The sequence below is a fragment of the Anas acuta genome, chromosome 3, assembly GCF_963932015.1.
Source record: "Anas acuta chromosome 3, bAnaAcu1.1, whole genome shotgun sequence".
NCBI classification, from domain to species: domain Eukaryota; kingdom Metazoa; phylum Chordata; class Aves; order Anseriformes; family Anatidae; genus Anas; species Anas acuta.
In genome coordinates this window covers 111,090,551-111,113,534 of record NC_088981.1, presented here as the reverse complement: position 1 = coordinate 111,113,534, position 22,984 = coordinate 111,090,551, and the positions used below count along the sequence as shown (strand labels likewise).

The window sequence follows — 22,984 nt, the reverse complement described above, 5'->3', positions numbered from 1 at the left end:
CTATCACTTACATACAGGAATGTAAAACATTGTCCAGGCAAAAAGTAAAAAAGGTTCAGCCAACACTTAGGAATGAACTTGCTTAGACATCAACATATGTTTATTTTTAGCACTTGTACCAGTTAGGGGTAGTATGGTCAGCCAGCATCTCCACTTCTGTCTTAACAGGGGCAACCTGTCGAGAACTTAAAAGCACAAGCACTTTGCTCTTGGACTGCAAAAAAAGATAACCACTTGAATTTTTCAAAAAATGATATCATCACTGTCCTGGAGCAGCAGGAGAACTGGTGGTTTGGAGAGGTACATGGAGGAAGGGGTTGGTTTCCAAAATCTTACGTCAAGCTCTTACCTGGAAGCGAAATCAAGAAAGAGGAGTAAGTGTGCCTTATTATTGTTTTGTTCTAAAGTTTACAAAAAGAGGTGTTTTAGAGTGCAAAATTGCTGCAGTGCTTTAAAGTGCAAATTCTACATAATGTTCATAATTTACACCATGCCATTTTAGGCCTTTATTATTTCATTCTAGCAAGCCAAGTAATGTTGGGCTCAGTACTGAGTAAATAGACAGTCTTCCAAGCTGAGTGCTGTGAAAAGTCAATGGAGTTTGGTCATTCATCAAGTGCCAGCTTACTTTTGGTTCGTTACCAAGTCAGATCTCTTGCAGTGGAGTTGCTTTGAGCTTCTGAAGGGTGCCAACTTCTAAGTGACCTACAAGGAATTCCTTAACACTCAGCATTAAAAGCTTGTAAGGCACATCTTACAGAAACAGTGGTATTCTTCTTTCTTGGAAAGATCCTTATATCTATTCTAATGCCATAGGTAACTGGCTCGGGTAGTTATTAAAAGCCTGGTTACTGCTGGAGTGGCTGCACCATTGTGTGTGGATCGTTCTTGACATGTGTTACGATGAAAGTTCTTAGAAATACTCTGGTATGAGAATTTAGACCAAAAAAAAAAAAAAAAAATTATTTTGTACTTCTTTCAGGTAGCATAATTCATGAACATATCTTTTAGATCTATAATATTACTTTTTTTTTTTTTGAAGTGTGGTGTGCACTTGGGTGCTACTGACATCTTAAATATCCATAATATCTGTCACTGTTTGACATTCAAAGAAGCCTTTGTAAATAATTTAGAGGAAATACCAACTTTAAGACAGCTAATGTGAGCTTAGTCTCATCCTAAGAAAAAGATTCTTTTTCTTGGTCAGATTTTTTAGTTTCTCAAACTTTTTTTTTTCTTACTGCAGACCAGAAGCTATTTATGCAGCTGTAAAGAAGAAACCTAATACACAGTCTTATACAGTAGGAGAGGGTAAGCCAGCATGAAGTATATTACTTAATACTACACCCTGTTTCTGCTTAACTGCATGTGACTAAGCTTAAATATATGAAAAAGTTCTGAGCAAGTCTTTTAATGTTTGTCCAAAAGATACTGACTTATATCGACTTATTATTATGGGAATCCTAAAACAAGAACTTGAGTAAAATTTGTAACTAATTAAGGTTGAGCTCAGGCATATTGTTTTTGTTTGTTGGGTTGTGTTTGATTGCTTGTTTGTTTAGGGCTTATGCTCCGGTAATTTGCTTCTGAAAATTAAAATGTCTCGTGTCCATAAGCTGCCTTCCCTTCCTGCTGTTTTCTGCTATTCTGTGCTATTCTGTGCTGTAGAGATAGGAGAAGGGATTTTAGTCTCCTGAATGTGGATTGTTCTCTTTAAATCAGTAAGGAGTAGAGAAAAGTATTGCTGCAGAAGAATTTGTTGGAAATGCTTTCTAAGCCTTTTAGTACAGTATATTTGTTTCCCCAGTTGATTTTTTGTTCCACTTGTGTTTTTCATTTCTGCTGTATTAGATAAGAATGGATTTAATCAGATGTAGGTGTGGAATATACACGCCTGCTATGAAACATGGAGGTAGGGTGGAGTACTTCTTACAAGAGATGTAAGTTCTCTAGCTGTGGCCTACAGGCTTATCTGCAGTCTGTTCAAAGCGTAGTAACTCTCACTCTGCCAAATTAATTTGTCTGTAAGATGTTGTGTACCCTTAATTCAGAGCTGTAAGCAAGAGACCAGCTGTGATTACAGTCAGGCAGGTAGGCTGATACGCAGGCTTGCTAAGACATGATCCATGCTATGAACACACTGATGAACGTTGATATCAAAGGTACTTTTGCTTGTGTCTGATCTACTTTTATCCTTTTATCTAAACTATTCTCTCCTTTATATGTACTGTGTGCACAGAGTATGTCGCGCTGTATTCGTATTCAAGCTCCGAACCTGGTGACTTGACTTTTACGGAAGGAGAGGAAATTCTCGTGACCCAGAAAGAAGGGGAATGGTGGACAGGGAGCATCGATGACAGAACTGGAATCTTCCCCTCCAATTACGTCAGACCAAAGGATCAAGAAGTGAGTTCTTATTTTGAGGCTTAGTTAATGCATGATGCTTTCTCTCATTTTTTATTTTTTTTTCTGTTATTGATACCTACCTATTAAATGATGATTTTAAGTAGAGATTAAACTTGTTTGCAGAAAAGAAGAGCATAAAGCTTGAATCCTGAATGAGAGCTCTAGCCACAGTGTCACGTTGACTGTCTCAGTACAGGAGCATGGTACTTCTTTAAATATGGCCTCAGAGATAAAACCTCTATTTTCTTTACACATGCTTAAAGATGGTGCAAAGTCTACTGGTTTTATTTCATATTAAAAGAAGATTGTTCTGTCTTTCTTGTAGGGCTCTAGTAATGCTGGCAAAACTGGAACAATAAATAAGAAACCTGGTAAGTGTGTTATAACTTAAACGTTTTGGACTGTTTTTAAAGTGATGATGAGTGGTTAGGTTCATAGCAGTGTTTTAATGGCAGGTGGTGTGTTTACCTACAAGATACGTACCAGTGTATTTCTGTGGAAATAGCTCTTATTGTAACAAAAAAGATAACAAATGCAATTAATATACTGTCTTTTCAGAAATTGCTCAGGTTACTACTGCCTATACTGCCTCAGGAACTGAACAGCTTAGTCTCGCTCCAGGACAGCTAATACTTATTCTGAAGAAAAATGCTAGTGGATGGTGGCAAGGAGAGCTGCAGGTAATTAATTGAAGGAAACATAATTCTGATTCGATGAACAATAATGAGGTGATCTTTGGTTTCATTTGAAAAAACAACCAAGTATAGTGTTCTGAAAGCTGGTTAGAAAGTTGTGGTATCTCACTAGAGACTATATTTGATACATAAGTGCAATTTTCGTAGAGCAAATATTCAGCCCTACCTTGAAATTGTGCACTGAAGTCATTAACTGCACTTCACATTTGCCAGAGCATATCAGTTTATTTGAATTGAGCAGTTTTATTTGAATTCGGCTGTTTTATCCTTTAGCTAGAATTTACCTTTTGAGTTGTTTACTGTTTAGTTGGTGTTGGAAGACCAACTTTTTCTGTCTTTCGTAGGCAAAGTTGCGTGACACATTTGTTGCATTTTTTCCAGTTTATAGACTGTTTGGTTTCTTGTTTAACATCTCTTTAAATGTTTACAGGCAAGAGGGAAAAAGAGACAGAAAGGATGGTTCCCTGCCAGCCATGTGAAATTACTGGGTCCAAGCAGTGAACGAACCACATCTGCTGCTCCCTCAGGTGACCAAAAAACAAAAAAGATTTTATTTATATTTCATTTAAAGTATATAATGTAACTGCTTTGGCTGTTCAGATACTAATCTGAATTACATCATTAGCTTGATAGTATATTTAGTGGCCTTACCTTACTGTGTATCACTGTGGAAGGTAAAGTCCTAGTCAGCATCTGGGTCTTTTGACAGACATGTCCATTCAGATACTATCTCTGACCAAGAAAGGCAAAATCTTATGACTTTTTAATCAAAACAGTTCTTCATGGGGTTCCTGCTGTGGCTGGTACTTAGCTACCTACCTTACAACAGAAAATCTCAGTCATATGATGATGTTTATATCCAGAAATCTACGAGTCCATCTTCCATAGAAAAGATTTTTAATTTTTCTGAACGCCCTGAAGAGCAACGCTGTTCTTGTTTGGAAACTCCTTTTTGCCAAATGCCAGTAACAATCTTACAGAACGTTAGCAATCATAGGCAAACACCTTAGAATTATACGTACCCTTCTTTCTAAGAAGGGAGACTGAGCGGCAATTTCACTAGTTTTTTTCGTTTGGATGGCTGGCTACAAATGAGATTATTTCACAGAAAAGTAGTTTTTGTGGTTCTGCATCTTTAAATTTTGCTGTTCTCCGCAGCTATGACTTGCTTATACAACAGCTTCTTAGGTGTTACTGGACAAAACTTCCCTTTGACTACATCTGTAATTCATGATTAGCTAATGTGTGTTTCCTCTTCCTCTGCTGCATTTTTCTCACAAGTATCAGTTGTAAGATAATCAAACTCACCTTCCCTGCTGAGCCAGTGGAAGAGAGAGAAGTATACTTGGTTATATTTAAAATGTTTAGAAGGTCGATAGATCCTAGTGCTAATGGAAATAATTTTCTGTGTACGTGCATAGATAGATACATAAAATCAAAATAAATATTTCTGTCTGGCCCAGTTCAAAATCTGAGTAAAAGAAAAGGGAGAACAGTTCCGCATCAAGATAAGATCATGTCTGGTATGTTTCTTATGTAACAGTTTATGTGACATTGTTGTTTCCTGTGACTATGTAAAATACTGAAAAAATAATACTTGTGTAACAACGTTCTGCTAACTTTGTTTTTTCTTAATAGTGTGTCAAGTGATAGCAATGTACGATTACATGGCAAACAACGAAGACGAGCTCAGTTTCTCCAAAGGGCAGCTAATTAACGTACTGAACAAGGATGATGCTGACTGGTGGCAAGGAGAAATCAGTGGTGTGACAGGTCTCTTCCCCTCGAACTATGTGAAGATGACCACAGATTCTGATCCAAGTCAGCAGTGTAAGCAACATTTTTCTTAAAAAACATTTTGTTACTTTATTTCAAAAGTGCATTGCTCTTCTTTTGCTTTGTGTTTCGAATTTAAGAGTTCCATGCATCAACTGAATTTATTGGTATTTTAAATGGTCTTTCTTTAAATACCTTACTATAGTTCTAAGTGCTTTAAATACTTTTCTATTTAACCTATGAACAACCATAACGTTACCAACCAGCCAGTGTGAAATAGTAAGGGTGCAAGGGTGAGCTAAAATATTAGATGTGATAGGTGATTTGATTCCATTAAAGATGCTGATGTTTGATAACTTACACTGACAGGGGGTCAGTGCAGGTATATTACGCTTGATTGTAGAACTTCATTGAGTTTTATAAAATATGAAAGAAGTGTCTCCTGTAGTCAACTTTAACTTACATTTAAACTATTTATCAAATCAGTAAAAATAGCCACAGAATGGATTAAAAAAAAAAAAACACAACACAAACATAGTAAATTTTGCACACAAACATACTAAATGTTTCTGGTCCCCTGCCCACCTTTCTGTTGTTTTTTTTTGTTGTTGTTGTTGTTTTATTCCCCCTCCACGGAGAAAACTACCTCTGTTCTTACTCACCTGGCTTTTCATCCTGGGGCACTGTGATTAAATCAACTTCTGATCAGCCCGTGACATTAGTGGCTTTGGAAGCCCACTTGGCTTTGGTCTAAAAGTTGATCCTTTCACATACCAAGCCTCCTCCCTTCACTTGCTGTTTTTCCCTAAGCATCATTTGTATTTTTCACAGTATAAAGACGTGCATCTGGAAGTCTGCTTGAGTCTGGTTAAAAGCTAGTCTGTAGGACCAGTTTGCAGTTAAGATTTGATCAACTTAGCTGTATTCTTAGAGAATTCACAAACCTAGTAGAGGAGGTACAACTTTGATTGGGAAGATGAAATATTTTCCCTTGGTAGCTTGCTATGGTACCTGGTCAAAATACAATATTGCACCATTCTTGAGGTTTGTAGTTAAATTACATCTGTGCTAACATTTTTGGTAACACAATGATGTGCTGGTTTTTTTTGTTTTATTTTAAATGCTTCTGACTGGCATGGCTGTGATGTCAAAAACTTCTGCATTTAGATTGAACCTTAAGTACTTTTGATTAGACACGTCTAAATGACTGAAATATTCCTCTAATTTTTTTCTCTTTACATATAGACAAAATCTCAATTTGGAAGAAATAGTATAGACTAAATCCAGACAGGCCATGAAATTAAGGTTAATGGGAACATTTGATGTGGTAATCTTTCTCGTTCTTTGTTAAGTCATTATCCTCTGTTGAGGATTAATAATATTTCCAGCCACATAAATTGTAGCTGTGTGAAGAGAGTTGTCCTTTGAAAGTATATGGACAAGGCCAGCCAGTGGCAGTCAGCAAAAAGCAGATCTCATCTGTACTTGGCTGTTACAGTTCTGTTTGTCTGAGTTGTTGTTGTCTTCTTTTCTGTGAAGCACATCTGCTGATGCTAAATTAAGAAAACTTGCCTATTGATGAATTAAGAATGTGTTGAAAATCTAAACAAAAAATTCTCTGAGTATTTCAAATAAGCCAACTTGTGAATCAGTTTTGTGCTAGAATTTGTCACTCTTATGTAGTGTTAAAACATGCATCTGGAAACGTCAGGAAAAACCAGCAGTATTCTGTCTAGACCCCTCTCAAAACCAGCATGGCTTAAGCACAGCATCAGGCAAACACCCTTACACAGAGTTCTGTGATGGCTCATGTCAGCTGGGCTGCTTCCACACAGGCTGAAGTCTGAGCTGTGGTTAGTTGTGGTAGCAGTAAGCTAGCACTACCTTTCTATAACCGTAGAAATATTTAAATATTTACTGACTGAACTTTCAAACTTCCTTGGATATTTTTAAAATTATTTTTTGTTTATACTGAAATGTAGTGCAGAAGCTATTACTGGTGTTCTTGACAAACTGGAAAGGAATTAGCCCACAGAAGTGTTCTATGGTTCTCTACGGACCAGTTTAGACATATGATAAAGATCAGTATAATTTATAAAATGTGTTCTCATATTAGAAAGAATTCTTAACCTAAGTACTGTAATGCTTTTGTTGACAGATACCAATTTCTCTTACAGTCTCTTCCAGCCAGTCAGATATAATCGTATTTGAACGGGAGCAGGCAGATAGGATTTACTCAGATAGGTTTGTAGCTTATGAAAATTCTACTTTTCCCTCAAATCTAAACTCTGTTATATGGGCCACCTTTGCACCTAGAGTCTTTCTGGGGCTTACTATTTACAACTGTAATGGCAAACTTCCCTAGCAGAGCAGTAACTTAGCTGAGCAAGACGATTCTTCTCTTTGGTTGGTGTAGCTGTACACTCTGCCATGAGGTCTCTGCAAGGAAAACTAAAAAATAAAAAAGGCTATCACAGTTCTGTAAGCAGGTCTCTTATTACAAACCAGCTCTTGGTGATTGCAGAACAGAAAGCACTGAGAGTCCTGCTCTCAGCGACCTTGGTGATGGTTAGAGCCACTCAGGTTTTAATGACATTATAATAGCTCTGATTCTGATGTTTGCCCTCAGATCATCCTCATGAAAATAAAGACATGCAGGAAGTTTTAAAACATAAATAGCTATAGATTTACTTACAGGAATATCTATTATTTTCTTGTCTTTGAGTGCTCGCTCATTCACTGAGGGTCAGATCTTACACGTGCTGCCAGCATATGCGTGCTGCGTCTCTCCCAGGCTTTCCTCCTGCTCTTCTCAGGGGGTGCAGGTGGGTGAGTGGGGAGCCCTGACCACTTGACAGGTCTTTCTGATGGCCTGGCCTGATCTGGAGATAATTCTGTCACCAGAGACGATCTTTGTCTGCTTTAAACAGTTGGGTTTAGGAATTTGTTCCCTTCTTACATATTGGCTTTTTCAGTTTGCCGTCTTGTCCATGGGACCAGTCGGAGCCTTTTCCTTTATTTTCTTTAGCTGCAACTTTTTCCCCTCATCCACCTCAGGTGGAGGCAGGACAAGTGGTCCAGCTACACTGGCATACTTGGTTGCTGGATGGCTTTTGTATCAGGGATCTGCTCCTTCCCTCAGACACATTGTTGCTGAGAGCTGGCAAACTCAGCCAGGTCGACCTGCCTGCACTCAGTGTGCAGAGCATATGTGGAGCTCCTCTTACCCGAGGTGTCTGTGCGATTTCTCTTTCATCGAACTGAAATGTACCCATTCTTTCTGCTTTAATGCATGCATAGTTCCTGTTTCTGTCCACTCTTTTTCCTTTCCATGTGCCAGTGCTGCTGAAGCTCCTCATGCATCTAAATTATTCCTTCTCCTGCTTAGACCTGAGCTCCAGGTAGTCCCCTCTGCTTTTCAAGCGCCTTCTTCCCCCCCCTAAATCTCACTGCTGTGCCTTCTGTCAGCACAGGGGCCTTGGGTGAAGATGGTTAGACTGGAAGCAATAGGAATAACAGATCCTTTCTCCTTAGACTCTTGACACGCATATGGCAACAGTGAATTTCCTTAGCAACACACCTCATGGTTTTAGTAATACCAGTGGATCTGCCTAATTTTTTCCCTCCCAAAGCCTTGTGTGTACGTGAGACACATTAGAGAGAGACACGAGGCAAGTCCTGTCCTTTCACCAACTTCTGTCTTCCCAGAAGTTTATTCCCATGCATGAAAGATCATAATTCCTGTTCACCATGGTCTAATTAGTGAAGCTGACTCATTTTCAAGGGTGTTCACACTGAAAAACCAACTTGTGCACCAACGTACTTGGGGCAGGTGTGTTTCTGTGCCTGAATGTGGACAATGCTGTGGAAGGACTCAGTGTTTCTCTTACTGGCTATCAAGGGGTCAGGTTAGTTTTTATGTGCCGATATGAATAGCACTTGGGCTTTTCTTTACAAGTTGACTTTCTATCTGCTTTTCTAATGCCTTATTACAAGTTTTTCAGGAGAAATCCTGGCTTTGTTGAAATCTCAGGGAATTTTGCCATTGCCTTTAAAAACAACCTAGGGCTTGACCTTGTGTGTTAAGTCTGCATAACAGAAGTCTTCTTTGAGAAGAAAAGTGAGTCAACTGCAGTGGTTTTGAGTCAGTGATGGCTGGTCGCAAGTACTTAATGCTGGGTGTGTTTATAAATACCAAATTGCAAGAGTAGAAGCACGTTATGTCTGTTTTCAGAAAGCTGGGTGTTAGCCATTCCTTTCTGACCTTTGTGGTGTTGTTCTGTCTGTCCATAGAACTCATATGTTTCACTCTTCAAATTTATGTTCATTTTATCCTTCATTTTTTTTTGTTTTTTTTAGGACCCAATGTTGTCTTCCAGTGTGAAAGCACCTCAGAGACCCACTATCCAAGTTTGACTGTAGCGTGGAGGCAGGGTGGCCAGCCCTGCTCAAAAATCTCTGAAACAATCCTTTTGCTTCGTTTGAATGTTAGATCCAGTCAAGAAATTAGTTTTTTTTTGTGGGTTTTCTTATAACATTTACAGTTGATTTGTAAAAGGAGAAAGGATAGTGGGTCTTTGTGTGGCTTTCACTGCTGTTCATTCTTGTTTCCTTTAGCATTTTTCTTTGGCATTGATAATCCTAGATCATTAGCATGCATATCAAGTTATCGTTTGCATGGTGGGATTGCAGACACACAAAGACCCACTATTTGCACAGTTTATCTGAGCTGTTTTGAATGGGCAGTTGTGTTCTTTCAATGTTGTACTGTACATACTTTGCAGAATTAAAATGTTCGCTGATTACTGTTCTAATGGATTTGATTTGATCTTCTGCATATTGAGCTTTTAAAATGACAGCCCGTAAGGCTCATCCAGAAACCAAACCCTACCTGTCTGTACTGCTGGTGGTCACTGTGATTACAAACATGGTACACGATCTAAGATTTAGATCTGGTGCAGTCCAGCCTTTAAATACCCTTTTTACTGGGGAAAGAAATATTTAGCATAGAATGGAAGATACTTTTTATTTTCTTCCTTCACAGTAGTCCCATAGCAGGAATTCAGGTTGTTTTGGCTTGGTAAGTTGTACCCTAAACAACCTCCTGCCTTGATTCAGTTTTAGCAGATAGTGGGTATGTACTAGTTAGTGCAGTACTTGTACAGCCTCTGTGCTACTAGACCCTTGCTCTGCTCCTTTTTTTTCATTAAATAGTTATGGTACTGAGTGGTGTTTTTATCTAGCTAAATTCTTCAGCGACATAAAGTACCAGCTGAAAGCTGCTGCTCTTCTATTTGGTAAATAAATAGCAGCCTAATACGTAGGCAGCCTTGGTAAAGAGATGTTGTCAGAAGAGAAACACTAACAGACACCTGGAGCTGAAGGCAGGGAACTTTGGTTTAAAAATGGACCTATATTCCTCATCTACGAAGTGGCCCTTGAAGGTACAGTTACGGCACACTAGCGATACGATGCAGTAAAGGTGCCCACATTTTTTTGGGATGGGGAGAGAGAGGAATTGGGACTTCAGGACTATAACCCTGATATCCCTTTAGATAAAAGGATTAATCAATAGCAGACTACTCATCTGATGAAATAGTTCTTTGATCCTGTAACAACAGGAGAGATCTAGTCACACACAGTATTTAATTTAGTTGATTTCCTGAATTTGGTAACAAATCAGAAAAGGTCACTTATGCAATCAGAAATGTTTACAAACCATTGTATGTTTACTCTATTTATATATATATGAATGTTGTGAAGGTACTATCAGGAAAAGGTTAGTCAAATTGCAGAGATTTAAAAGCCTTTCTCCGAAATTTCTATCGAAAAAGTGGAATGTTACATATTTAATATACTTTATCCAATGATGTATATGTGCCCTTTAGGTCAGAGGTATATCTTTTGTGCAATACAGACTACAGCAATGTGCCTACATAAAACTACAAATGGATTTTTATTCTGGATGTATTTTGTCTAAACCAGTATTTTGTCATAGAATGAAATGTTACTGTAGGCAAATAATGTGCTAGATAATTTCTCCAGTATTCTAGCTGACTTGTTTTCCTTTTGAAACTACATTTTTAAATATTTCTGCTAAAATATGCTAATCACTCTGAATTGCCTTCTTTAATTTCTGATTTTGAAGGTCTGTTTAACACAGACTGAACTTTGTTGTGCTACACCAGTGGCGTCAAGCAGTCAGTCACTCACGTTAGTCTGAGAATTAGGTGATCTTATAAATTATCCCATTTCTAAGAGGCACTGTGAACCTGTGGGATTTAAGCTAAGGTGACTTCCCAAACATTCAGTGTCAATTTTCCTAGAATGCCAAATTGCTACTCATTGGTTTTGGAAAAAGAAAAACAACTTCAAGTCATATCTGGGATGATTTACAAACTAATATGGCATTTTCCAAAAACAGCTGGCATTCTACCCAATTTTAATGGTGCAGTTGGAGTTTAGGGTAGTATCAAGTACAGTTTCACCCAAGTAGCCCTGTATTTGGGTACACAGATATGAGCCTTACTAATTATTGCAACAGCTGCCCCTCAGTTTGAACTGATGAGTATTGCGGTGAAGCATTTTGGGCTTTCACAGTTACCTTCTGATGATTCAGTATTACTTGAGTATGCTCTAAATTCTCTAATAACAATGATAATAATAATCATAACAATAGACTTAATAATAATGCTGATTGAAAGAGACAATGTCCCTGCCATTGGTATTTCTCTTTTCAGAAGTCTGCCTAATACAGGTCAAGCACAGTCACCTGAGAGCTCTGCTCTCCTGTCACGTGCTGGTGCAGAGTCGCACAGCTACATCAGGCTGTCCGTAGGAAAGGCTCTGCTGAGGCTGTATGTACTGCAGGATTTTAAAATAATCTATCAGCAAAGAGGTGAAGCTAATGGAAGCTGTATTTAAATCAGATTTTTTGATTTAAAAATGTCCAGTCTTTGCTGATTGTGTGTAACCCACTCTCTCCTTGATAAATGACCCTGGAGTGAGGTTCAGGTATTGTCCCAGCCAGCCAAGTAAAACTGGTGCCGAAGTGCTCATCCTGGATTTGGGTGAAGACAGTTCAGCTAAGGACAGGGTGAAAGCTGGGGATAGTTCTTGAACTGACAGTCCTCCCTGAAGGCCTGAGAGGCTAAGTGTTGCTCAGAGCCACAAGATGTTAAAAATGAAGCAGAACATGACATTGCCTGCAGCGTAGCACTGGCTTAATGCCGTTCCCTACGGGCCAGCAGAGAATGGGGGCCGTTGTGTAACTGGGTGCGAGATTGCAAATGGTACTGAAGTGCACCAGAACAAGGACAGAAGCGCTTCCTAATTTTGTAATTGTCTGGTTTGCATCAAAACCTACAAAAGCTTAGTTTTGCAAAAGCTTGATTTCCAAAGCTGAGTTCCTGCTCAGTGATTAGATCCGTGCAGTAAAGCCTCGTGCGACCACCGAGACCCGGTGCAGGTCTGGGCGTGCGAGTAGTGTGAAAGCAAAGCACTGTACTAATGTCGTCCTTACTAGTGGAGTTAGGAGCACAGGAGGCATAAAGCTCCACTCAAAAGTTACACGCTAACAGTCACAACACACCCTACCAGTTGATGACCACGTGTCCCACCTCGGTGCTTGGTCAGACCGTATCCCCGTGTGGTGCTTTGGGGTCGGGGTAAAACACCTGTACATAAGTCTGCTCGTAGGAACGCTGGCGAACCTTGGCCTGTAGTCGTGTTGGGAGCTGCTGCAGGGTAATGCTGCTTTGATGTAATGAACTAATAAACTGCTACTTCATGGTGTGTGCTGCCTTAAAATTACCTTGTGTTGTTCTCTTCAAGCTAGAGTATTAACGTGTGGGGATGGTTGTTCAGACATGCAAATGCAGGCTGTGCTTAGCATGAGGCAATTGTTCATCTTTGTTTTCAAACAAAGTTGTAAGATAACTATGCAAATGTACTTTATTAAAGGGACGCATAAAAGGATCTAGTTTGTCTGTTGTGGTTTTTTTGTTCACCTGGGGAGGTTTTGTGTTTTTTTTTTCCCCATCTGAATAGTTGGGACAAGCATTATGTTACCAGGGTCTGTGACACAATGACTTAGTTTTGCTTTTTACCTCTTGCAAATTGAATCATTAATTTCTTCTTTTGTAGTGGAGAGAGTAAACTGCCCGTAGTGATTAGGGGCAGTTGGATACAACTCGAATTATGTTTCCTGGAGCCTGGTGGAAACCGACCTTTTCAGATTTGCTGGATTAGCTCCTTGCACAGGTTCCAGGAGGCACAGAGACTACGGACAGCTACAGGCAGTGACAGGAGTACGCTGCAAGTCAGGTAGCCTCTTGGTGTGCCAGCAGAGCTGGGAACATGAGAGATCTTCCCCGACACCATCGGTCTGTTCTCTGCCTGTAGTGAAGGGGCTCCTTTAGTGCTGCTCCACAGTGAGATGGGCTCTTTCTACAGTAGCCTAGGAAAACAGAGGCAGGTTAATACAGACAAAAAACAAAAGCCTTATCTGCTTTTTCCAACCATATCAACTGGTTTGAGCTAAATCCACAAATCTTAAACCAAGCTATCTGCTTACAAATGGAATTTACTAAAGTAGGCCACGTCTGCCCTGAAATACTCCTCACTAAATGACCTGTGTGATGCCTCACGGCTCACTTAGGTATAGACAGATCCTCCAGGGAAGGTGCTTGAGCTCATGTTTGAGGCTCAAGATGTCTTTCCAAAGCTGTCATTTTTTAAACGTGTTTTTTCATTGTTCACTGAGTGGGCAGCATTGCTGGGGAAGCGGGCAAAGCAAGTGATGCCCAAGCAAACCTGGGCATCTTTGAGAGCTTTGTGTCTGGCTGGTTTTTACCTCAATTCTTTGGAACTGTCTTTAAGTCGAGAATTGAAATTCATTTCCCCTTTTTGAACAAAGGAAAAAAAATGATATATTTTTTTGAAACGGTGATAGATGTTGTTCATCTGTCTTTCACAGAAGGGTTTCTTCAGAAAGAGTCATTCTTCCCCTAGAGCTTACCTCAGGTCCAGAATATGTCAGTAATTTGAAAGGTCCCCTCTGCCCCTGGTTTTCAAGTGTTTGAATCTCACGTAGGGTAGAACATCTTTGGACTACGAAGCTTTAGCTTTCCAAGCAGGGTTAACTAAGTTAGTAGCAATAAAGTATTTCTTGTTCAGGTATATCTGGAGAGGGAAGTGTAATTTTAAACGTAAATTTAGAGACTGGGATTTCCTGTTTATAAACTCTCCAGCTCGTTCTCCCCTGCTGCTGCGACAGAGCTGCTTCCCCATCTTGGAGAGCAGGATTTAACATGAAAGGTACCACAGCCGTGGCAGGCATTGCTCTCCGAATAACCCTCTGCTTTTACGAGCTGTATGGGGAGCTTGCGACGAAGCTTCACAAGGCAGAAGCCAGGGCAACAGCTTTCTGCTGCCAAAAAAAAGGGCGCTCCTCTCGCTTCCACACGCGTTCCTGGCTACTGGGCTCACAGAAAACAGCTGTTTTCCTTTTCTCCCTCAGGTTTCCTTTTCTGCCAGGCTGCGAGCTGGGAGGCAGCGAAGTGCCAGCGGTGATGCAGGGAAAGGAGGGAACAGGAATGTGGGAGGAGAGAGGTAGAGCTGTGGGCCCACCCCTGCTGCAAGGGGTTGCCGCGGCCGCTTTGGAGAAAGGTTGGCGAGGGTGAGGCACGTCGCGGTATTCCCTCATTCACCTTCTTCCCCTCAGATCCAAAGGCCTAAAATTTGCCTTCTAAAATCAGATGTATGGATTCCAAGCTATGTTTTTGTGCCACTATCGTCAGAGCCATCAAAACCCAGAGCTTTTGGATTGATTTAAATATAAGAGCGTTCATCCACCGATCCCAAAAGCAGGCAGTCCAAAGGCGAGGTTAGTACAGGGGCCAACTACGTGAACTGTGATTTTGTGCCTGACAACGAGATTTATAAATCAGATCTATTTTAGGTGCGTATAAAAGGAGTGTTTGCCTCCCAGAGTCTGTTTCAGCCTGACTTAGCAGGAGACAGACACAAACCCAAGGGTGTGGGTGGTTCAGACAGCTGTGGTACAAGCAAACACCAACGAGAGCTTCAGTGCTTTGCTGCCCTGGTTGTAGCGCTGTACCTCGCAGCAGAAGGAAAAAACACCTGGCCAAAGCTGAGATCTAAGGTCTGAGTCTGTATAAATAAAGTCTGGCTATTGTGCAAGGACCTGACAGGCCTAAAATTAGGACTTGTCAGTTGTAGGAACACTCAGGACCGCATAGCTGGGCTTAAATTTGGTTCTGCGCATGCTAAAGAATGACACTAGAATCCAGAAGTCGCACAGGTTGGCCAAAGTAAAAATTGATGGGTGATGAGATCATAGGAATCAGTTTGATCTATAACTTTACTCCCTTTTCTCTTCTGATTTTGGCTTGATTTTAACTTTGGAAATAATTAAGTCTGAAAGCCGTGTTCTCCACAGTTGGAAGAGCTGAAATCCCAGATCCCTTCATCAAAAGCAGCATTTTTTCATTCTTGTTTGAAAGCTTCCGATTCGTGATCCTTCCGGAGGGCACATGGTAGAAGTGAAAAGCCCTCATTTTAAATCGAGCTGTTGTCTTTACTGTTGTACTCTTTGTGTTGCCCCGAGGGTTTCCCCATTAAAATACTCTGAGTGGTTTCCTAAAACTTCATCTGACGAGTGTTTCTCTGGCGTGGCCGTCTCTTTTGCTGAAGGATGCTGCTGCTTCCAAGCAGCTGGGTGCCTGCCTGACAAGAAGGACACAAATCTGGAAGTTCACATTCAGCCACTGTCACATCAAGTTCAGCCAAATGTTCCCCGTTTTTTGGCTTTTTTTTCCTTTTTCTTTTTTTACAAATGTATTGTTTATTCATTTTCATGTCCTTGTTTAGGGCAGTCTTCCCACAGGCAAGTCTATAAACCGGCAGCAAACAGAATGAAGCCTCATTCTGATGTCCTGGGTGCGTTAGGGTGACAGGGAAGGCACAACCCTCGGGGCTGTAGGTCGCGCTGCCTTTCTCTACACCTGTACGCTGTCAGAGTTGTCATTCCCCTAGAAACGCCTGGTCTAAAAGAGTTGCTGCCACGTCCTTTCTGTTATTCTACATAATCCAGTTCAGATTTCATCCAAATCTGATGCAGCCACATCAAATGGGAGATGTATATCCTTAAATACTCTGTAATTGTTTGTTTTTTTCCCCAACCTGCTACGTTGCAGTGCTCTGCTAGCACGTGATGGTCAACAGATGGATCAGAGTTTGACTTCACCTGCTCTCCTTTACCCATCTAAATATATTCACCACTTTGACTTTGCTTTTACTGGTTTTCATTTCCATTACTAAATTTCAATCACTGCTGTTAGGTCTACTAATGTGTGTAATGGAGAAAGAATGAAGCTGTAGGGTCTGCATGTTAGCATAGAGAACTTGGGGTTTGTGTCCCCGGATGTCTGTGTGTTCCTCTGCATGATTTTGATTGTTTATACTTAATGCATCAAACCAATTCAACGTATCCCTGGCTCATTTGGTTTCTAAACCAGAAAGAAGTTGTGCAACTCTGAGGTTTGTGCAACTATGAATTTTGCATTACACGTTTGCAAACTTCTGCTGGTGGTTTGTAGAGTAAATTAATGACCAAGGCAGAGTGTTTTAGAAATGGGGTGGAGGTTAAAGGTGCAGTGTCATGAACTAATGCCAGACGCATTCTGGATGACTTCGTCTCACAACAGACACTGTGGAAGGTAAGAGAAAATCACAACTGTGACTGAAAACAGCACTGCAGAAAAGGAGAAGAGGGGAAAAAAACATAAGATCAATGGAGTTCCATGAAGTCAGGAATTCTTATTTGCATCACAGCTCAACATAAAGGGATGCTTGAAGAAATAAAAAGGTGACAGAATGAAACCTGGCACAAAGAGGGGAGGGGGCTAACCACTACACTGTGGTTTTTATTGAAACCCAAACCAGAAGAGCTGTGTGTATAGTCTGAGTCATGGGCTGGTCTGTGTTGGTGCAGCTTTGTTAAATCACCAGATGTGATGGCTTGAGCGGGATCTAAACTCCTGGCTTGCTTCTTGTAGGGTGTGCTGATCTCCAAAGCCTTGATACTATGCAACCCATAGAGAGGAAAAGACAGGGCTACATCCATGAACTCATCCAGACGGAAGAAAGGTACATGGACGACCTCCAGCTTGTCTTAGAGGTGAGATGTCGTGCGCGTGAAAATGCGTTTAGAAAAACACCACCTTGGTCCTACAGAAAAGGAGCAAGTAAAGGGATCCTGAGGAACTGGGAAATGCTAGAGGAAGAAAGTGACATTGTGTGAGCACCTCCTTTTCTAGTGAACATTACGTGGTCACCCAACAGGCTAAAAAGTCACGCTGTGAAAGACACTGCTCTACAAAGACCTTAGGATTTTCCAAACCATGTTCTTAAGAGTTTGGGCCAACGCTCAGTGTAAAGACGAGGGGCAAAGGTTGATGGGTTGTCTGGCAAAGCTGCACAGGCTCATGACAAACTCCCTAAGTACCATGAAAGTTGATCGTCTGCCTTTGTCTCTGACTTTATTTCTAGAAGCAAGACTGTCCTGCTAGGTGGGCCAGCATTAGAAGGTCCTGGGAGTCTTGGTCTCTCTACATAAAGTGACTGGTGGAGTGTTAAACCTTAAAATAGAGCAAGTCGCACAGGTGTTCTGGTATCCGGAGACGTTGCATGGAGGAAGGAAGGAAGGGGTAGCTCTACATGCTAGCTAACTGTGACCACTTTGGGCATGGGACAGGTGTAGTGTGTGCAGCATTTGACTGAAATTGCAGGAATGCTCTCAGGCTGTATGGTCAGTCTGTGGGTCCCAGCGCTTGTCCCAGCTTCACAAGTGGTGATGCCACCGTCAGAACAAGGTCACACGTGTAGGAAAAACAGGCACGGCTGTCACAAGAGCTGGAGAGGAATTGTTTTTGTCTTCCGTGGAGACGTTGGGCACTGAGCGTTCATAAAAAAAAAAAGCAAGATCGCTGCTAATCTAAATGAGAGGAGGCTAATCTAAATGAGAGCATGGTTTTGTCTCTGGAGAGTTTCTCACCTTTATGATTTTTTTTTGACCACAGGTTTTCCAGAAACCAATGGCTGATTCAGGCTGCCTCACGGAAGGGGAAATGGGGCTGATCTTTGTTAACTGGAAGGAACTCATCATGTCAAATACAAAGTTGCTGAAGTGAGTACTTACATTTTTGTCTTGTAAAGTAAGAATTCACTTTTTTGTGAATTTCACCTTTTGTGTTTTCTTCTTCCTCTTTATCCTCTTGTTCCTTCCCTCAGGACGTTTCTGGTTTTACAGTAAATATTTCTGTCCTTGCCGATTAGTTGCTGTGTACGTGTGCATTCAGAACAGCTGAAGGCATTCAGAGCATCTCAGAAAGAAGGAACTGTTACAAGAGAGAGGCAGGAATAAACAGCAAGAACCGATGCACATTTACTGTAGTCTCTTAGAAACAGAGCCCTGCAGCAAACAGCGAGCATGGGAGGTGCTCTCCCCAGCTCTCTGCAAAGCCACCTTCTGTTCTCTAAAAATAATCTTTGGGGAGACAGAGTGGCTAACGGTGTACTGTAGTGGGATGGTGCTTGAACACAGCAGTTGTCCTGGAAGCCTCAAAGGGGTGTCTCAGTCACACAGACCCTGTCAGGCATCTTTCAGGCCACGCTGAGCTTCCTGCAGCCTGAACTTCTGAGGCTCGCATCCTTTCGCAGCTGCGTGTTGTAAGAATTTTGATTTAGGCCTTGCAGCAGTGTTGGATGGTGATTTCTTTTCTCTCCAGAGCCTTGCGAGTGCGTAAGAAAACAGGAGGAGAAAAAATGCCCGTGCAGATGATTGGGGACATCCTGGCAGCAGAACTGTCCCACATGCAGGCCTACATTCGGTTCTGCAGCTGCCAGCTTAACGGGGCCTCATTGCTGCAGCAGAAAACTGATGAAGATGCTGATTTCAAAGACTACTTAAAGGTACCTTCTTCAGCAGCTTTCATACCTTCTCCTTTCCTCAACGACAGGAGCCTGTCTAACCAGCAGCAACCAGATCAAAATAACCCAGAGAACAAAATCTTGCAAAAATAGACAAGAACCTTCCATGGATAGCACTGTGTGTGCTTTTTGTATGTCGTTAATGAGTGCATTGCTCCATTTCCCTTTCTGCCACTCATTCCTTCAGTGTACTGGTTAACCTTACAAGGTGCCAGTGCCAGTACCTTCCCAAAATATATGTGGTCGAAGGAGTCTGCAGAGTTAAAACAAGAAGGCTGCTGTCCCAGACACGTCATGCAACTTGCAAACCAGTGGGGTGTGTGCAGGGTGTCTGAATGGTGGGGCTGCAGCATAAAAAATAAATATAGAAATAAAGAATTGCTGCCGTGTTGCAGCTGATGCTGGGGATTTGAAGAGAGAAAAAGGAGGTTGTAAAGGAGAAATGCCAGAACCTTTGACATCAGGCTTTTGGTTCTTTCATTGCTTTGTGGTTTGTTTTTGCAACCTGAGTGAGGCACGTTATGTCAAAATAAAAGCTAGAATGGTTTTGAACGTCAGGACTCCACGTGAACAATGATGCTACAGATTTTTCTGGCAAAGCACCTGAGCACAATGACAGTGCTGGCTTTCCTGTTTGTTCCAGTGAACTGTGCTTTTTGCTGACCTAAAAGTCTAAGATTTCTTGGAGTGCCTGAAAAAAAGTAAATCTGATCAGACTCTTTTCAGTGCAGTGAAGGAACTGTTCCTTGATGAGTAATGCAATGTCTCTGTTAAATCTCTGGATTGCACCCTAGAAACTTGCCCTGGACCCTCGCTGCAAAGGAATGCCCCTCTCCAGTTTCCTCCTGAAGCCGATGCAAAGAATAACGCGCTACCCTCTGATTATAAAGAGTGTGAGTACCCCAAGTGAAGCCTTGGGGGAGAATGCTTTTGATTTTGGTCTCTAAAGCAAAAGTAGAAAAGCATTATCCCTTTACAGGGATTTCTCTGAGAGTGTGTAGGAACTGTTCCTTTGCTTATATCTCTTTTTCTCTTGGTTTCTCCCATTTTTTTCTGCACCAGATTCTAGAGAATACTCCAGAAAATCACCCAGACCACAGTAACCTCAGGCTTGCCTTGGAGCGTGCGGAGGAGCTGTGCTCTCAGGTTAACGAAGGGGTGCGTGAGAAGGAGAACTCGGACAGGCTGGAGTGGATCCAGTCCCACGTGCAGTGCGAAGGACTCGCTGAGGTAGCTGCACCGCTGTGCTGCACGGCCGGGGCTTCTGCTGTTCATTTTGGAAGGGCCACGGGGGTGAAGCGGGAGTGCTTGCTCATATTTGTTATTGGGAAGTGATCCGCTGCTGAGCCCTTGGCAGAGAGGCTTTTATTAAATTCTGCCCGCAGCCGTAGTACGATGAGTCCCCATTGTTTGTGCCTGGTTTTGGCAGTGGAGAAACCTCCATTTGCCAGCGTAAAACTAACACCATTTAGATAGCTAAATGGGCAGAGCAACTCGTGACTCTGTGGGCTCTTCTTAACTCCACCTTCATTAAGCAAAAGAGAAGAGGATTTTGAGCAGTTTGAGCAGTCTTCACTGTGAGGAGGAGCAGGGACTGATGCCTGCGTTAATTCACTGCTGCTAATGGATTTTTTTTCTCTTGTAGCAACCAGTTTTCAATTCCCTGACGAACTGCTTGGGACCACGGAAACTCCTGCACAGTGGCAAGCTCTACAAGGCAAAGAGCAGCAAGGAGCTGTACGGCTTCCTTTTCAATGACTTCCTGCTGCTCACCTACATGGTGAAACAATTTGTCTCTTCCGGCTCCGATAAACTCTTCAGCCCCAAATCCAACTCCCAGTTCAAAATGTACAAAATGGTGAGTGAGATAAGATGCCCCCGTGGTCACGTTGATCTGGTGGGACCTGGCTGCTGCTGAGGAATGCTGTTTTGTCTGCTGGGATTTGCCGTCTGTCTCTGTCTGATCTTTTGCTGTCACACAGGCGTGTACTGGCAAACAGAACATGCAAATGTCATTCAATTTAACCCCCTGAAAAGGACGAGCTTCTTTGTCTTGGTTGAGTGAACGCTTCCTTCCACTTTGTGCTGCAGGAGCAGAAATAGCATTGTGTCTACTCTGCTGCTGAGGAGCTCAGCACCATGTTCAGAATCAGGAGGCTTAACTTAAGCTTGTGGAAGCTCTTGCACCCACAAGAAAGTACTTGACCTTCTGAAAAAAGTAGAAGGTGTAGCGTGCTTGTGCCTTTCTAAGGTGTGCCTGATTGTTTAGGTCTCCAGTGGCTTGAGCTGTTTTTAAAGTATGCACGTTTGTTTAGGACTCCAAACAGTGGCAGGAGCCAAGTTTTTAAGAACTTCAGTCTCTGTGTCCACACAGCACGTGCTCACTGGGCAGTGTTCTCAATATTTTGGAGCTGGGGAGATAAAGTTCAGTATTGGGGCTGCTTTCAGACAGGGAACCTGGAAAATTGCTCCATGCAGGCAGGATTTCCAGTTCCACACTACATCTCTGCTTACAGTCCTGTCCCTTTCACAGAGCTCCGAAGCTAGGAGGACAGCATGAGGCTTACTGACAGAGTAGTTTTTTCTTAGTCCATTGTTGCAATTTTTTATGGTGATCGTGATCTGGTTGTTCTTCCTGTGTTAACTTCAATTTTCCCTCCAGGAAAACCATGTATTTAAATATCCTTGTCAAGTTTCTGGTGCCACTGTTACACTGATGTTTTCTTTCCCTTCAGCCTGTCTTCCTTAATGAAGTCCTCGTGAAATTGCCCACGGATCCTTCAAGCGATGAGCCAGTTTTCCACATATCGCACATCGACAGAGTTTACACACTTAAAACTGACAACATTAACGAGCGGTGAGTAGCGCAAATGCAGGTGTGAGATGAACCCTCCTGAACATGGCTGGGGCTGTTTCCAGTGAGCAGACAGGGGGGCCCTGAGCTCACAGGACAGGGTTCAGCCTCCCAGTCAGGACATGAAATTCCTCTGATTTGAATGGGAAGCTTTCTTTCACCTTGTTCTTCTTGTGTGGCCACTCTTGCAGTGGAATCCAGGTTCACACTGACTGCTCCTAGCTGTAGAGAATAGCTTGGGACTGCAAAGTCCCGCATCCCATAAAATTCTTCCCCAGTCCTAGTCAGTCTTTGATGTGGCCCAGCAGACTTTAACAAAACAGCAGTTCTGATTTCATTTATTTAGGCTGATAGGGAAATGTGGCATAAGATTGAATCCAAAACCTCTGTAGTAGTCCTTGAATTCACTTGCAATGCCTCTGAAATCCATTGGGGGAAAAATGGTGAAAGAGGTTGGGGTAAAGTCAGCAATGATGAGGAGGAGTTTCCTGCTTGTGGTACAGCACTCACCGTAGGGATTGCTCTTTGCAGTACTGCCTGGGTCCAGAAAATCAAAGCAGCATCCGAGCAGTACATCGAGACCGAGAAGAAGAAACGTGAAAAAGCTTATCAAGGTACTGAGTTCCTGTCCCCCTCTCATCCCCACCAGACACTGGAGCAAGGCCAGTTCTGGAGGATGCCCCAGTGTCTGTGTGGGAACTCTCAGATCCCCAGATCTGCTGCCCGTTTTTCTGGTTGCAGCCAATCCATTTATTTCTGGCTTGTTCCCAGCTCGCTCACAGAAGACCTCAGGAATAGGACGCCTGATGGTGCATGTGATTGAAGCAACGGAGTTAAAGGCCTGTAAGCCCAACGGTGAGTGCGGGCAGGAGGCTCAGAGTGCTGCGATGCCTGGCAGGGCTCGCTGAGAGGAGGGAGGTTTCTGCACTGCTGAGGGATTTCATTGCTGCCTCTGTGTCTAGGGAAGAGCAACCCCTACTGTGAAATCAGCATGGGCTCTCAGAGCTACACGACAAGGACCATGCAGGACACCTTGAACCCCAAGTGGAACTTCAACTGCCAGTTCTTCATTAAGGACCTGTATCAGGATGTCCTGTGCATCACCATGTTCGACAGGGATCAATTCTCACCCGATGGTAAGTGCGTGAGCCTTTATTTTAGGAAAAGAGCACGTTTTTGTGACTAGGGACACAGAGTTCCTCACCAGTGGCTCCAGAGCCTGCAGATACACTTGCTTCCT

At 42.2% G+C, this 22,984-nt stretch overlaps 1 protein-coding gene across 8 annotated transcripts in view; it reads left to right on the top strand.

Annotated features, from left to right (window-relative positions):
* ITSN2 (intersectin 2) overlaps positions 1–22,984 on the top strand; it is a 78,595-nt gene that overhangs the window by 52,953 nt on the left and 2,658 nt on the right. For 6 of the 8 annotated variants that reach the window (XM_068678743.1, XM_068678744.1, XM_068678749.1 and 3 more), the window contains 17 exons: positions 169–374; positions 1,247–1,311; positions 2,240–2,406; positions 2,732–2,777; positions 2,965–3,086; positions 3,532–3,628; positions 4,737–4,931; positions 16,958–17,079; positions 17,981–18,087; positions 18,689–18,872; positions 19,685–19,783; positions 19,953–20,120; positions 20,536–20,748; positions 21,626–21,747; positions 22,276–22,358; positions 22,516–22,599; positions 22,707–22,880. In XM_068678743.1, the coding sequence (XP_068534844.1) occupies positions 169–374; positions 1,247–1,311; positions 2,240–2,406; positions 2,732–2,777; positions 2,965–3,086; positions 3,532–3,628; positions 4,737–4,931; positions 16,958–17,079; positions 17,981–18,087; positions 18,689–18,872; positions 19,685–19,783; positions 19,953–20,120; positions 20,536–20,748; positions 21,626–21,747; positions 22,276–22,358; positions 22,516–22,599; positions 22,707–22,880 (2,254 nt within the window). The remainder of the gene's footprint in view (positions 1–168; positions 375–1,246; positions 1,312–2,239; positions 2,407–2,731; positions 2,778–2,964; positions 3,087–3,531; positions 3,629–4,736; positions 4,932–16,957; positions 17,080–17,980; positions 18,088–18,688; positions 18,873–19,684; positions 19,784–19,952; positions 20,121–20,535; positions 20,749–21,625; positions 21,748–22,275; positions 22,359–22,515; positions 22,600–22,706; positions 22,881–22,984) is intronic. The other 2 variants (XM_068678748.1, XM_068678750.1) reach the window with 1 other exon arrangement.